This window comes from Phodopus roborovskii, unplaced genomic scaffold (assembly GCF_943737965.1).
Source record: "Phodopus roborovskii unplaced genomic scaffold, PHOROB, whole genome shotgun sequence".
NCBI lineage: Eukaryota > Metazoa > Chordata > Mammalia > Rodentia > Cricetidae > Phodopus > Phodopus roborovskii.
Window position 1 is genome coordinate 9,390,063 of NW_026126588.1, and position 16,566 is coordinate 9,406,628.

General features: G+C 42.5%; 1 protein-coding gene across 4 annotated transcripts in view; it reads right to left on the bottom strand.

Moving 5' to 3' along the window:
- Positions 1-3,484: 3,484 nt before the first annotated feature.
- The window catches only part of Kcnq5 (potassium voltage-gated channel subfamily Q member 5), a 491,008-nt gene continuing 477,926 nt past the window's right edge, over positions 3,485-16,566 (bottom strand). For all 4 annotated transcript variants that reach the window (XM_051204391.1, XM_051204392.1, XM_051204394.1 and 1 more), the window contains 3 exons: positions 7,600-7,731; positions 6,258-6,384; positions 3,485-4,797 (listed from right to left, as the gene is read on the bottom strand). In XM_051204391.1, the coding sequence (XP_051060348.1) occupies positions 3,835-4,797; positions 6,258-6,384; positions 7,600-7,731 (1,222 nt within the window). In that variant the 3' untranslated portion in view covers positions 3,485-3,834. The remainder of the gene's footprint in view (positions 4,798-6,257; positions 6,385-7,599; positions 7,732-16,566) is intronic.

The following is a 16,566-nucleotide window of genomic DNA, read 5'->3' on the forward strand; positions in this document are numbered from 1 at the left end:
ATCTCAGTAAAAGAGAGCAAAGGAAATCACATTTTAACGATAGCTTGAAATGGGTATGGTATTCCTGATTCCGTTGTTTTCAGGAAACAGACAATTGTGTTGTTTTTCTACATGACTTTAAAACTGCTCTCTTAAATGCACATAATTATATTAAATTAAATTTTCTTACAAAACACAACCATGTCATTTAAGGCAAAAAAAAAATCAGGTTCTGGGGAATTAGCATTTATGATATTTCCTTGATCTGATTGAATGATCTGCTCGTCTGGGTTTCATCATTTATGATTTTTGATCTGGAAACGGGTATGATATTTAGTTAGTCTGTGCCTCGACTCCTCTATTAGACTTGTTTGACTTTCAGATTGAGAACCTTCCAGACAAAACTGAGCCAACGAGAGGTCAGAAAGGCACCTAAGAACAAGAAATTATTAGAGACTCAGAAACCCCAGCAAAGCATCTTAATTTAAATGACCTTGCCATCCACAGATATTAATTTGGTTGAACAAAATGCAAACACTTAGATTAGACATGGCAATAGCTTTTAGTTAGCCTCCTACAAGGATGACTGCTGCACATCTTTGCTTGATCAACCCTGTGCATTGCAAAAGGCAGTTGGGCTTGAGCTGAGAAAGCACAAGGCTACTCAGTGTGCTCAGCTGAGCTGTACTCCCGGACACCCTATGGGGTGGAGCAATGGGTCTCAGTTAAGAGTAAATGGGAGACCCCCTCCTCCATTCCCCCAGAGAATGGCACAGTAGATATAACCCTGAAGTTTACATGCCAAAAAAAAAAAAAAAAAAAAAAAAAAAAAAAAAAACCTATTTTGCAACATCCAAGAGTTTTTGTGCTAGAATAAAATAGACACAAAATGGTCATGGCTTCAATGCATAATTGTTTTTCACATTTTGCTTAAGACTGCAATGATGTGTTCTGGCTTTGTCTCTAATTCTTCAGTCTTCCGCTGTGTTAGAGGAACTGTACTGCATTTGAGACCTGAGGAGGCCTGAGAAGGGGTCCCCAATACATTCATAATTCTTGCTGCCAGTGGGGTTCAACCTGAGACAGACAGTTTCAGTGCTGTCTAGAAGCTGTCAGCTCCTTCCTCAGCCATTATTTGCAGGGAACTTTAATGAGTGCCAGGTAGGTATCTCTGGCTCTTGCTCAATGGAGGAATGTGTTTTATGTGTATACATACGGGTAAGTCCTTTGGAGGGTACATTGTTACTTCAGGTTGCTTGGAGACATCGGCAAATGAAAAATTACATTAATAATTGACTAGCATTGTATTTGGAAAATGAAGAGAGTAGCTTCAAAGACTTAACAAATGTTTTTTTTCAATAGGATGTAAAACACAGACTTTGTAAGTGTTTTCATAGGCCAAAAGATCCTGAATGCTAGCTCTAGGAGACTGTATTAGATTCTATAATCAAGTCTTTCCTTCCTCCCTTCTCCCTTCCTTCCTTCCTTCCTTTCTTCCTTCCTTCCTCCCTCCCTCCCTCCCTCCCTTCCTTGAGATTAGGGTCTCTGTGTAGCCCTGACTGGCCTGAAGCATACTTTGTAGACAGGTTAGCCTTGAACTCACAAAGATATACCTGCTTCTGCCTCTCCAGCCCTGGGATTAAAGGTGTGCACCACCACACCCTGCATGCATCCTAGAGGGGCGAAAGTAAGGAAGACTTTTAAACATTTCCACCGTTTTCCAAAAGTGAGGGTGGGAAGCGCATTGAGGAAGAGAGAATTGGTTTGCTTGGGGGTGGCAACAGCTTAAGGCCTGGTGAAGTTCCAAAGCACATTGTGAGGAATCACCAAACAGTTAAGGGGATGCAAAGGAAGGGCGACTCAGTGGCAAGAGCATTCTGCTGCGGCAGAGGCTTGGGAGGGGCTGGCGTATTTGGAGGTCTTCCTTCTATCACCTGATATCCCCAGATCCTGCTCATTTGGCCTGGGTACTGAAAAAAAAAGCACACACACCCCCACCCCCAGTGCTAATAGTTGTTAAGAGAAAATGTCTTCTTTCATGAATTTTTCTGTGATTCATGTCTAGCTAACTTCTCTCAGATTTATTGGTCTATCTTTCCCTCCCTTCCTCCCTCCCTCCGTCCCTCATTCCTTCCTTCCTTTTTAATTTCTTGAGATTAGGCTTCACATAGCAAAGGCTGGCTTGAAATTTCTAAACCTCCTGCCTCAACCTCTCAAATAGTGGGATTACAAGTACGCACACAAGCTAGGGCTCTCTAAGCCTATTTGAATGTTATTACTTTGTCAATACCTGATGGTCCAAGATATTTAGTTCTCTCTCTGTTTCTGAGACACTGTCTTGCTGTATCATCCAGGCTAGCCTTGAACTCGTGATCCCTTGTCTGGGTATGCCAGCACTGTGATTACAGGTGCTTGGCTGAATTCTAACAAGCAGTCAATATTGCTTGTCTTATTTGTTTCTTTGCTGTCACAATATATTGCTAAGGGGTTTTGATCTGCAGACACAGCCAATGATATCTGGTTTATAATTACTAATGTTCATAACATGGAAACCGAGCCAATAATTTCACATTTGGGATAATATTGTTGGGAAGAATAGAAAAATGTTCACTATAGTATAAAAGTAAAGGAAGTTTAGCTTTAGTCTTTCATGTGCAAAATGTACTACATAATAGCAAAAAGGCATTCAGGGCTTATTAAAAATAAATAGCTTGCAAAACTCTCTGTCATACAAGAATAAGGGATGTTTAGGTAGTTGAGCTTCCTAGCAATATTTATTTTCTAAAAAAAATCTAGTTATTTCATTTTGGCTTCTCTCCTCACTACCCTTTGGGGGCAGGAAGTCATTTCCTTTAATGCCATCCGCTAGTGGTAATGCTTGTACAGTCTTTTCCAGTCTTCCTTACTCAGTCTCATGTAGATATCCCCTTCCTTGGGCCCTACCTGCATGGCCACTGAATGAGAATAGCTGGTCACACTGGCCATTTGAGTGGGCAGGATGGGCAAACCTGTTGCTGTGTTCTCACGGAGAGACCAGCCCAGCGGCAAAGGCTGTTAAACCTATCAGTAGCTCATACACTTGTAAAGAGATTGACCATTTACAGAACAGCCTCCTCCATCAGAGGCTATTTTCATGAAGTTGAAGATGTCAAGGGGAGAGCGAGTCTCCTGCCCCACTGGCCCTGAATAGCAGTATCTGCCCATTTTCTGATTAGAAAACATTCTCAGCCTGAAGGACATCATGACAAGGATGGGCAAAGTCGCTTGCCACAGCGCAAAGTCACCGAAAGCACACAGATTGACATTCAAATTACGTTTAAAAAAATGGCTGAGGAGGAATGGGTTGGCAAAGATATCTTGAAATAAGCAGCCATTTCTGTTATATTCCAAATTCTGCTTTACTTGTTGTGTTATTAGCAGCTGTTGATAGCCATTGTGTCTAAACATACATTATGGTCTAATTTTGAAAATGTACTTTGCATCTAGTCATAAAAGCAGAAATGCCTGAAATTTGAAGGTGTTTACTCTCACAATTTCAAAATACAGCATCAATTCTTGCAATTGAACTACTCCCAACATCTTCACACACCCCATAGCATCAGCAACAACTGTTTGCTTGGGATTTTAGACTCAAGGTACATTACTAAATGCACGGGTTATTGTTGATGCACCTTGGAATTTCTGCCATCCCTAAACATGCATTTTCATGCAATTAAAAGATAACGGGCTTATAAGTTGCCGTTCGCGTTCTTCCTGATTCTTGCGATTTCGACTTTTTAGAAGGGCTTTCAGAATAGTTCATGCAGTGATATGTATGGCTAAAAGAACAGCTATGCCTAGAAAGAAAACAAGAACTTAGTTCAGTTTGACATGAGGCAAACTGAGGGCTTCCGTACTGTCTCCTGTCTTACAAATGTTCTGAGATGACCGCGACCTTCCAGTCCTTAGAGAGTCTGATGTAAAAGCAGCTTCCCCTGCAGGCTGTGGGGTGACATCGAAAGTATCTGTTTCTGCCTCCTCGGCACCCAGTTCTTCATCAGTGATAAACAATTTGGATTCTCTCCACTTGGGGTAAAAATCTTGGCTGCCTCTGGAGCCGCTTGACTCACTGCCTGAAAACTGCAAGTTCAGTTCCTCTGTCGATCTGATCAGGTTTTGTACAGACAAAGACTTGCCCAAATCCTTGGGTACCATGGGGCGGACAGACAACAGAGTTTCTCCTCCCATGTCAAAACTTTTCCTCAGGGAACGATCCTTGGTCAGATTTGACTGTGCAAACTGAACATTTTCCTTGGAGGCAACAAGGCAGGCGGTGACGTCGGAAATACTTTCCTGTAAGCCAGTGGGGTTTGGGTGCAGGGTCTCCGGTCTGGACAGGTGCTTGATGGCTGGGAGAGGGGGTGGGATCTGTAGAGTTGTTGGGGCTGCTGGCTTGGGTGCTGCGCTTATTTGGTTTGCAAGGTTATTGGTGGCCGCCATGGAGGAGCCATCGTTCTGACTCATTGGCACCTGTGTTGCTTGGCTGTGCATAGTAGGGCTGAGCGCATAGAAAGTCTGAGCACTGAACTCATTTGGCGTTAAAATGAACTGCAGGCCTCTTGAGATGTTGGCACTGGCTGACCTTGTTAAGCAGCCGCTGTTTTGCGCGGAACTGGACAGGTCCTTGCTATCCACAGGACTTTGATAGTCGGATGTCTGTTCACATTCAAAGGGTGGGATCTGGAATGATGCCAAAGTGAGGGCCGAGGCAGAGCCTTTACGAAGGACCTGTTGGTAGATGTCCAGCAGGCAGTCTAACTTCGATTCGATGGACTGGACCTGAAGATGGAGGAAACGGTTAAACACGAGGACACGCTCTTAGGAAGAACTCTTAAATCCTCTTGGGATTTAAGAGGTGAAATAAGATTTTATTGACCAAGTAATCGAAATGCTATGAGGGTCAATGCAGTTCGGTTATTGGGTCTCACTCTGGTGGTGACAGGGCCAGAGGAGGGTTACTTTCCCATTTGTGTGCCCGCCTTTGGGCTTCCACTCTTCAAAATTTGTTTTTTTTTTTTTTTTTTTTTTTTTTTGATCATACCATTAAATCATCATTAAAATGCAGTTTCAGATGATTTTCAATCAGCATGTTTTTCCTAGCTATACTGGTTGATTTCCTTTCTGGAATGCTAGTGAATATTAGTAAGAACATATTCTATAATGAAATTAAGAAATGTAAGCGTCAGTCTAAGAGACTTTTAATTTAAATTAAAAGCCAGGTGTGGTTGTACCTGCCCCTAATCTCTAAGAGTTCAAGGCCTAGCAGGGCGGTGGTGGACCACACCTTTAATCCCTGCACTTGGGAGGCAAAGACAGGCAGATCTCTGTGAGTTCGAGGCCAGCTTGATCTACAGAGTGAGTTTCAGCCAGGGTTACATAGTGAGACCTCATCCCCAAACCCCATGGATAAACAAAAGATTAATGAATGCTTTCAGATAAATACTTGTAACATTTACAACTCCATTGGGAACATTCTTTGAGAAGAACAGTCCCAGTTAGTTTTGTTACAACTCTGGTGAGGTTTTAAATCTTATTTTAAATGAAAGAAACTAAAAGGAACATAATGAAATTAAATAAAAACACACCTGACAAACAGATGTTTGCTATTTTACTGTTGAAACTCTACAGTTGGTTTCAGGTTAAGTGTTAATGGATAAGGTAAACGTTTCCTTCAGTGGGGATGCAAAGGTGTTTTAGAGGACATTATCTACACACGAGGGCACTTTCATTTCAACCTGCCCCCTCTTTACTCCTTTAACATGTGCCAATCGTTAGGATTAACTTTAGGAGACCAGACAGGGTGGGGCACACCTGTGCTTGGGAGGCAGAGGCAGGCAGATCTCTGAGTTCAAGGCCAGCCTGGTCTACATCGTGAGTTCCAGGACAGCCAGAGTCCTGTAGGGAGATTCTGTCTCAAAAACACAAAAACGAAAACAAACAAAGGTTAGCTTTAGGGACTGGAGAGAGACGGTAGGTAGCTCTTGTTCTCTTAGAGGATCTGGGCTCGATTCCCAACATCTACACAGCAGCTCCCAGCTACTCACCACCCAGTTGCAGAACACCCAGCAGCCTCTTGTGACCTCTTTAGGCACCAAGCAAGTGGTGACAGACATACATGCAGGCAAAACATTCATACCCACAAAACAAAATGGAAAAGGAGTAATGTTAGTGCTTAGGTTGCATGCACTCAATTTTGATGAACAAATCAGGGCTGAACATTAACTCTGGTAGAGCTATACCTGCTTTTCAACTTTGACAACCCGGCCGAGCATGCTGACATCATCGGTCGACTCATGTTCTGCTGTTATTTTCTCTCGGCTCTTTTTATCAGACGCGATTTGCCCCTTTCCAAGGATTTGATCAACACTGCCAGACAAAGAAGATACCCCGTTATAGGCACTAAACATACAGATTACACCAGAGCTACTGTGATCAACCTCCCTAGGCTGCAACCTCTTAATAGGGTTCTTCATGTTGTGGCAACCCCCAACCATAAAATCCTTTTCGTTGCTACTTCAAAATTGTAATCCTGCCACGGTTATGAACTGCAATGTAAATGTCTGATATTTCCAATTGTTTTAGGCGACCCCTGCGAAAGGGTCATTCGACCCTCAGAGGGGGAGAGACTCAGGCTGAGAGCTGATACGTTAGGCAAAAGTGAAGTGCTCCAAGAAGGAACGAAAGGCAGTGTCAGATGTGTAAAAGGTGAAACAAGGTGACATGTGTGCCAATTGATCGGGTTGTCTTTCTTTTTAGAATAGTGTCATTTGTATTATTTATTTATTCATTGTGTGTGAATGTGTCTGTGTGTCTGCCACATGTGTGCAGGCACCTTTGGACAGGGGCCAGAGTCCCTGGAACTGGAGTGACAGGCAGTCGTAAGCCATCTGACATGGGTGCCGGGATCCGAACTCAGGGCCTCTGGAAGAGCATCAAATGCTCTTAACTGCCCAGTCACCTCTCCTACCCCTGATTGTTTTCTTAACACAAGATTACATAAGATAATTTTTTTTCATCCTGCTGGTCCATGATGGAGTCAATTACGAAGGGACTGCCAGAGGAAAAATGTGCAAGCAAAGTAACATGTTTCTACTTTGGACCAGTCAGTTCTGAATTCAACCATAAAAACCACGAAAACATAATTATGATTACTTTACACTGATAGAACAGAGTCAATGAGGATTTGTTTTATACCTGATATGTGGATGATAAACAGGCGAGAAAAGCTATGTTCTTTTGTGACATGTTCTACTGAGCTACATGGCTAGGCCATCATTAGTATTTACCAAGTGCCCGTGCCAAGGTGACTAACTACATGTTACAGACTATGCTGACTGGTCAAGTGGTCATGTCAACCCTATGAAGCACCATTGACATTCTCTCCCTTTTCCAGAAAAGGGACAGGAGATATGTGGAGGGCGTTAATGTTTGATTTACACATGAAAAGAAGAATGAATAGAAGAATACAATGTATGTTACAAAGCAACCTCCCAGTTGCCTACCAAAAATAAGTCAGAAATACAGAATTGAGGTTTTGTGTATTGTAGGAAGTCCCAGACAGTTTCCATACCCATCGCTCACCGTGTTTGAAGGCTTTTAATTCTACACAGCATGTCCAGATGACCAGCAGAATATTGTTCAATGACATCTTTTACATCATACGGACGCAATGTTTCCTTAAACTTCCGTTTTGCCACATGAAATTTCATAATTCTGTGTAAGTACATAGTAAATATTATTTCTCACAACTTTGTCAAAGTAAGTTACCAATACATTTACCAGCAAATTGTAGTCTCAGTTACTGTAGAGGCCAAGACAAGAGGATCACAAGTTCATGGCTTGCCTGGGTTACATGGCCATCTTGGAAAATTTAGTTTCTTATCTCAGAACAAAGAAGGCCAAAGCAAGGCAGAAGTACAGCTCACTGGTGGGAGACTTGCTTAGCATGTGTAAATATCTAGATTCTACTCCCAATTTTGAAATATGTGTACATATATATGAAACTCTAGGAAGCAAAAATCATGTATCAGTATTCTATGCTTCTACAGTAATGCAATGTAAAAGACAGAGGTTAAAGAGGGCATTATGAGACCATTTCATATGAGACACACCTTCAGCATAGCACCATATGATAAAATAGAAGCTAAGCATTTAGTGTTACATCTCTTTAGTAGCCATTGGAATGTCTAATTAAAACCACAGTCAAATGCAATTCTATGTGAACTTAGATATCCAGGATACCATAAGATGTAGGGGCAATGGCTCTTAAAAAGTAGAACATCCACCGGGCATTGGTGGCACACGCCTTTAATCTCAGCACTTGGGAGCCAGAGGCAGACGGGGGTCTCTGTGAGTTCGAGGCCAGCCTGGTATACAGAGAGAGTTCCAGGACAACCTCCAAAGCAGTACAGAGAAACCCTGTCTCAAAAAAAAAAAAAAAAAAAAAAAAAAAGAAAGAAAGAAAGAAAGAAAGAAAAGAAAAAACCATCCTGGGAAATGATGTTTGCCATGCAACATGAAAACCTGAGTTCTCACTGCTGACATCTGTGCAAAAAGCCAGCTGTGGTGCCATACACCTGTAAACCCAGCACTGGGCAGGTGGAGACAGGAGATTTCTGCCATTACTGGTAAGCCATCACAGCCAAATTGGTGAGCTTCGGATTAGTGAGAAGTCCCACCTCAAAAAAACAAAACAAAAAAAACCCAAAACCCCCAAAACAAAACAACAACAAAAAACAAGTGGAATTTGAGGAAAACATTTGGTGTTGACCTCTAACCTTCACATGCACTCACATGCACATGTGTGCACACACACTGAGACAAACAAATACACATCCTTCTTAGCTCCCTTCCCACATTAAGAGTTTAGAACTGCAATGTTCTCTTGGAGTCTTTCTTTCTTTCTTTCTTTCTTTCTTTCTTTCTTTCTTTCTTTCTTTCTTTCTTTCTTTCAAGACAGGGTTTCTCTGTGCAACAGCTCTAGCTGTCCTGGAACTCTAGGCCAGGCTGGCCTTGAACTCACAGAGATCTGCCTGCCTCTGCCTCCTGAGTCCTGGGATTAAAGACATGAGCCACCACCACCTGGCCTGGATCCTGATTTTTATTCCAATCTGTTAGTCTGTTTTTAAGTTGGGGAATTAAAAAACAGTAATTACATCTTCCTCCCTCTCTCCCTCCTTCCCTCCCTCTCTCTTCCCTCCCTTTCTCTTATGCATGCATGCATGCATGCATGCATGTATGTATGTATGTATATATGTATGTATGTATGTCACAGCACATGTATTGAGTCAGAGGAAAACCTGCAGAGAGGTCCATTCTCTTTTTCTACCATATAGGTCCCAGGGTTCAAGTTCAGGTTGTCAAGCTTGGTTGCAATTATCTTTACCTGCTAATGGTATGAATCTGTAAGATGCAAATATATTTGCAAATCTCGGTTCCAAAGTAATACATACTAGTTTTGAAATTTGTGAGAAATTTCATAAACTATTTCTGCATTACAGTGTTGGATTAGCTAGCCAATTTTCTTTTATTTTAATCACCATTATTAGAGATCACTCATTATAATGCCTCCGTTAGCATGAGCCCCAGATTTTTTTCAAGACAGGGTTTCTCTGTAGCTTTGGAGCCTATCCTGGAACTTGCTTTTTAGACCCGGCTGCCTCAGACTCACAGAGATCTGCCTGCCTCTGCCTCCCAAGTGCTGAGACTAAAGGGGTGTGCCACCGCCTCCCAGCTGAGCCCCAGATTTTAAAATAATATTTCTTCAGTCACTTTCATGATGCCACCAGCAGCTCATTTGGTTTGATAATCAGTTACTGCAATAGTGTCATAAAGTGCCTGCTAAAAGCAAAGGAGTGTGACATTTTAATTAATCTGTGCAGCCTCCTTGCTGGTAAATGTTAAACCTGTTGGTGTTTTCCAACTATTAAATAGATCACTGATTCCTATTATCACAGTCATGGGCTCCAGGCAGGGGATTGATCTCTGTTCTAAAAACCAATATTTATAGTCCCTTGGTTAAAAGTGGAAAGATGAAGAATTTAAAAAGAAAATATCCGTTACCTATCTGAAGTGATAGGTTATTTCATTGAGTTCAAATTGCTTAGCAGTTTCAAAAGCTCAAACCCTATCTTCTAATTGCACTCGTAACCTCAAATTAATCATAACCCAATTACAGCATTCCAGCTCTTTTCATCATGTTTTTCTCTACCAATTTCTTTATTCAGAAAAGGGGGTTTGTGTTTGTTTCTTTCTACTCTTTTTTCCCTTCCTTTTCCTTTTTCTTTTTTTTTTCCAAGACAGATTTTCTCTGTTTAACATCCCTGACTGTCCCAGAGACTCATTTGGTAGATCAGGCTGTTTTCAAACATGCAGGGATCCTTCTGCCTCTGCCTTCCAAGAGCTGGGATTAAAGGCTGTGTCATCACGTTTGGCAATGTGTTTGTTCCTTTCCTTTCCTCTCTTCTCCCCTCCCCTCCCCTCCCCTCCTCTCCCCTTCCCTTTCCTTTTGTCTTAAAAACAGTAGTTAGGCAAAATTATTTAGTAGAAAGTAAAGGAAATGTGGTTGTGGCTAGGAAAATATCTCAGCTGGCCAGCTGCTGACCTGAGTCTAGATTCTCAGTATTCACGGAAGAACTCAGGCACATCAATGTGTATATATATCTGGAGCTCACTAGTCAGCCAGCCTAGTCAAGTCAGCGAGCCTCAGGTTCAGTGACTCAAAAAATAAGCAGGCAATCAATTGAGGGACACACCCAGTGTCAAGCCCTGGCCTCCAACTATACATGCTCATCTCTGTGTGTTCACCTATATACACTGTCCACATGAACAAGCACACACGTCACACTTGCATGCATAACGCATTATGTCTTAGCTTTAATAGCACTGGGAGAGGTGTTCTCTGCTGCCTTATGCGATTTGGGGGGCAGAAGTACAAAGGTCTTAGAGTGACACTCAACCACTCAGTACAAAGCATGCTCCCACCCAGGCCTGCCTGGCTTCTACTTTACTGTCCTAACCTCCCGTGGTAGCAGTGCTGGAGGGGTGAGAAGGCAGAGTGGGGTCTTCAGCAGTTTCTCTTTTCCTCCCAAGGGTAGTGGAATGCAGACTGCAGCACAAGGTAGCAGGCTTCAGCTGGCTGCAGCTTGGGTACAGGGCCTCTGTTGTGTTGTGTCTATCTTGAGGTAAATACCGTCCAAACTGAATTATACTTGTTTCTCCTTACTGAAGATCCTCCTTACTTAGTTGATAAAGCATTGCATTAAGTTCTCTATGGCATTTATTCCAATTTGTATGTTGCCTTTTCTGCCTTTTAACTATACATACCGTAGCATGCATGTTACTACATTTTAGGATCTTCAACACAATAGGAAGGGAAATATGGCTAGTATCTAAAAGAGCATAACAATTTTGGACTGAGCACCAAGGTTCCTCTTTATAGTCATTGCTACTCGGGAGACTGAGCAGAAGGCTTTATGAGTCAGGAGTTTTAGGCCAGTGTAGGCAACGTAGCAAGACTCTGTTATAAACAGCAGAACAACAGAAGCCTTAGTTTTCTGTTTCTGGGACACCACTGTAAGTGCCTCTGAAAACACCTGTGCCAAGTTCACTCTAAGGAAGACTAGGTGTGAGTGATGTCCCTTTTCTATGTTTATTTCCTTTCAGTTCTTTGGAGACAGATGTCATTTTCATAATTAAAGTTGGAGACAGAGAGGGGAAAACCTCAGAGGTGAAGGTAAACCTGAGATGGTATCTCTGAGTACATCTTGTTATCCTTGCTTTCTTAAGCAGTTCTGTTGCCGGCATCATTTTGTTACTAGCTGTTTTTCCGCCGGCCTGGTCCCACAGCCTGGCCAGCCCCAAATAACACACAGAGACGCTGTATTAGATATAATTCTGTTGGCCTGTTACTAGCATTTCTTATTGGCCAGCTCTGCCTTAAACATTAACCCATTTCTATTAATCTAAGTAGTTCCACGTGGTCTTGGCTTACCGGAGAGAGGGCCTGGCATTCTTCTCTCTCCCCACTACATCTTGAATCTCCTCCCTACTTCCTCCTCTCTCCTCCCAATCTCTTAGTCCCGCCTATCTTGCTTTCCTATTGGCCAACAGGGCTTTATTCATTAACCAATAAGAGAAACGTATTTACAGAATGACATCTCCCATCACAGTTCCTCCTTTCTCTGGTCATCATTGGGATGCCCCAAGCCTACTCTGCATATCTAATGCAGTGAACTGGATGTGAGCAGGCAGTGTCATTTGAAGAACACACAGCTGGGAGGTAAAGGCACAAAGATGAACAAGACGTAGCTCTTGCCCTCTACAACTAAATGGTGCATGGATCTCTGATAGTCACACCTTGCTGGGTGTGTGGCAATGTGCTGAACAGTTTGTCTGTATTACATCAATTCAAAACTAATAACTTCCCACCCTTGCTTTTTGAGTCAAGGAAAAGCTAGATAGTTTGAGAAAGCTATTTTAAGATCACACAACTCTCAAGAGGCAAGTTATTGCTGATGTCAAGGCCCACAGTCCACCTGTGGGCAAGGATGCGGGGCAGGCTACTTTATCACTGTAAAAGGATTGTACAGACTAGGCATGTGACCTCTGACACATGCACAAGTGAATCCAAGGCCACATCAATCACTTTATCCATCTTCATCTCTATGTTTCTGAATTCACTCTACCCCTTCATTTCACTATCTTTATTCTCTCAAAAGCTCTCTCTTTTTTCCTAACCTTTATAATTACAATATTCTACATTTCATCAAATAAAGTGGTTCTTTGCTTATTTATATCCCACTTCAGGATATATACATTACTTGAACTGTAGTCTGTCGGTTTTGCTTTGAAATGTATTATCTACCAGAGAGTGTTGTTATTTTTGAAAGACATTCTGTTAGCCTTTGAGAAGAAGAGACATTAGGTAATTTTCTGGTTACCTAGTGGTGAAATGAAGTTCATGGCTTAATAATTCTAGACCTTAGGAAGAAATGAGAGTTTTGAAAATTGAGAGAACATCTTTTTAATGGCTTTTTAGACAGGGTTTCTCTGTGTAGCCCTCACTATCCTGAAACTCTGTAGACTGGCTTCAAACTCAAAGATCCCCCTGCTTCTGCCTCCAAAAGGTGTGTATCACCACACTTGTCTTGAGGGACATATTCCATTATGAATTTGAAAGGTCTTCTAATTACTAATTTTTCCCTTCTCCAATACCACCGTATTTCAGATACTAAGATGTTTAGCTATGAGACTAAGGGAAAGAAGAGAGATCTGAGGTTTGGGAAGTCCTAGGTTGGCAGGTGGAAGGATGAAAGCTGGTTTTGTCTTGAGCTAGCCTGGAAGTTCTGTCTTGACTTCCAAACATAGGTGGGTACAAATGCAGAGAAACTAAAATTCCTATCTAGGTGAAGGGCCAGCAAGTGAAAGCAGTATGTCCTGAGGTCTTATGGTTTCTGCTAGAATGACAGACCTCTGGAAAAGATAAACAAACAAATGCAGATATGACTCAATAACTCTTAACTTGCACCAGACAAACTTTGTTAGATATTTGACCTCTAGCTGTCATCTCTGACCCCTGGTTTAGAGAGGAAAGGCCAAGAAACCAGGAATAAGTTGAAGTCTATGAATTGGTTTGACAAAGAGGCCAAAGACCTTGGGGGCCTCTTCCATGTTTACAAAAGAACTTGGCTATAGCTTCATTGCCTGGGAAAAAAAAGGAGCATTTGAGGACATTTTCCCAGGGTAAAATTAGAACCTTTGAAATAGATTTGATAATTAGGATGATGAAACTATTCATCTTTCCTAATATACCCTAAGAGAGGTATATGTTTATTTTGCAGATAAGGACCTGTGGTAAAGAGAGAGGCTAAGCAACTTGGCTGATATTAAAAACTATCCCACTTGGAATAGGAAATGAGCCAGTTGGACTCCAGTGTTAAGCCCTTAATTATGTTAGTCTACTATTGTCAGTCTCCTAGGAAGCTGATGGTAAGCAAGAGGCTAGGAATGAAGCAACCCTGTCGAACAAGAAGACATCATGCTCTCGCAGCACCACTAGAGGGTGGAAAAGGCTCACCACAGACCCAAATTGGCGCCTCTTTCGGAAACTGGAGAAGGCTGCTCACACATTTTCTGAGAAAGAAGGAGCTACAGCAAAGTTAAACTCCGGGTAGAATATGTCTATTAATACACACAAACACATGTGCACTTCTGAGGACTGAAGGAAATGTAGGTGCATTTGTTGTGTTGCCATGAGTTATAAAATCTTGCAGGAGTCTTGTTCTAGTCCTCTAAATCAGGGTGAAGACATGAATATGCAGAGAGAAGAATAGTGGGAAAACAGAAGCAGCAGTGACTACTGCTGCCACCAAGCAGATGGATGGGCCCGGCCAGCAGCCAAACCGTGTGCGCAGGGCAGAGAGGGCCCAGCCGGCTGTGAACCGAAGAGGCGTTTGATTGACTGTGCAGACAGCTCTACTTCCCAAGCTTGGCTGCTCATTGCAGTCACCCAGGGAGCGTGGGCCCTGACTCTAATTCTGATTTAATTGGTCTAGGATACGACCCAGAGAATTTTGATTTTCTTTTTGCTTTATTTGGAGACAGAGTTTTCACCACGTTGCCCATGATGGATTTGAATTCATGGACTCAAGTGGTCTGAGTACCTGGGAAGTATAGGCTGTAGCTACCATACCTGTAGCAACACACACACACACACACACACACACACACACACACACACACACACAGAGTCACACACATAACCCACAAACTCACACATTCTCACACACCCACAAACTCACACATACACACCCACAAACTCACACCAACAGACAATTACACACATATATTCACACACACTCACACACATTCATTCACTCACAGACACACACACTCTCTCTCTCATACACACATTCATATACATACATACCCCACAAACTCATACACACACACATTCATACACATCCTCACATACACACACACATTCATACACATACCTCACATACACACACACATTCATACACATACCCCACAAACTCACACACACACACTCACACATACCCCACAATCTCACACATACACACTCACAAACTCACACCAACACACACACAGACACATGCTCTCTCTGTCTCTCTTTCTCTCTCTCTCTCTCACACGCATACACACACTCCTTTGTGGTGCTAGGGATTGAACCCAGGGCCTTATGAATGCTGAGAAAGTGCTTTATCACTGAGCTACACCCTGAATCACAGACAGTTAATGGGACTTCTTGTTTCTTGTCTGCCTGCTGTCGAGATAAACAGCTGCTCGAAGAGAAAAGGGTTAATTTCATTGTACAATCCACCACTGAGGGCAGCCAATGTAGGAGGCAATCCCTTTAAGCCAGAGGGAGTGCTTTTAGGCTATTGAGGCAGCTGACAAATGGGCAGAAGGCATCTGGAAACAGGTCAATCTGAGTGTTCAGCTGAGCTGGAGGAGGAGGGAGGACATGATTTCGGGAGGGACAGCCCTTCACAGGCTCTGCCTGCCCATCTCTGGTCTACCTCTTCATTTTGTCTTGGTTTCTTGGGTTTATCTGCTCTGTGGCTCTGTATTTCACAGCTTTTCTTCCAAGCCTGGGAAACTCCATTTTTGGATATTTGAGTCTCCATGAGAAGCACAGCATCTAACACATTTAAAATCAAGGGATCCATCTGGGTGTGGTGGCGCATGCCTTTAATCCCAGCTTTTGGGAGGCAGAGGCAGGTGGGTCTTTGAGTTCAAGGGCAGTCTACAAAGTGAGTTCCAGGTCGACCAGGGTTATACAGAGAAGCCTTGTCCCGAAAAATCAAACAAAAGAAACAACAAAACAAAACAAATTAAGGCTCATTCTTGAATGACATAGAGACTTTGGTATCTCAGGTATAAAAAAGACTGTGGGAAACGATAAGCTGATGGATGTTTGTTCGGGGAAATTTCACTTACAGCAGAAACAGATGACTGCCTGAAGGTTCCCATCTCAAGGATGCCTCTGGATGCTCTCCTCCAATAGGAAGAAAGACTGGAGTCCGGGGCCTCAGACCTAGTCCCCTTTGGTTATGCCCACACCTGTCCCCACACCCCAATGGGCGTGGTCAGGGCAACAGTTGCGAGTGGGGTGGATATCTCACTACACTTTGGATCATAAAATACCCCACCACACCCCAAGCTATCCATCTCTGGATTTTTAGACATTAACTCAAGCATAGTGTTATTCATGAGCAAATCTAGTAGATAACAAGGTCTGCATGACTAGATAGTTTGTGCTTCTATTGTAAGTATAGGTGTTAGTCACAATGATATTTAGTGATATTATTTTCCTGTGTTATATATAAACATAATTCAACAATATATACTTGTATTTGTGGGCACAGTAACCATTTATTTTGTGAAGATCCTGCAAAACGAGTTAGAGAAACATACAGCTAAGACACCTCTACCCTTCCATCTCAGACTGGGATGCTAGCTACTAGGGAAGCCCAGGAGATCTTAGATGCCCCCGACTCAGTTTTTCTTTCTCGTGCTTAAAAT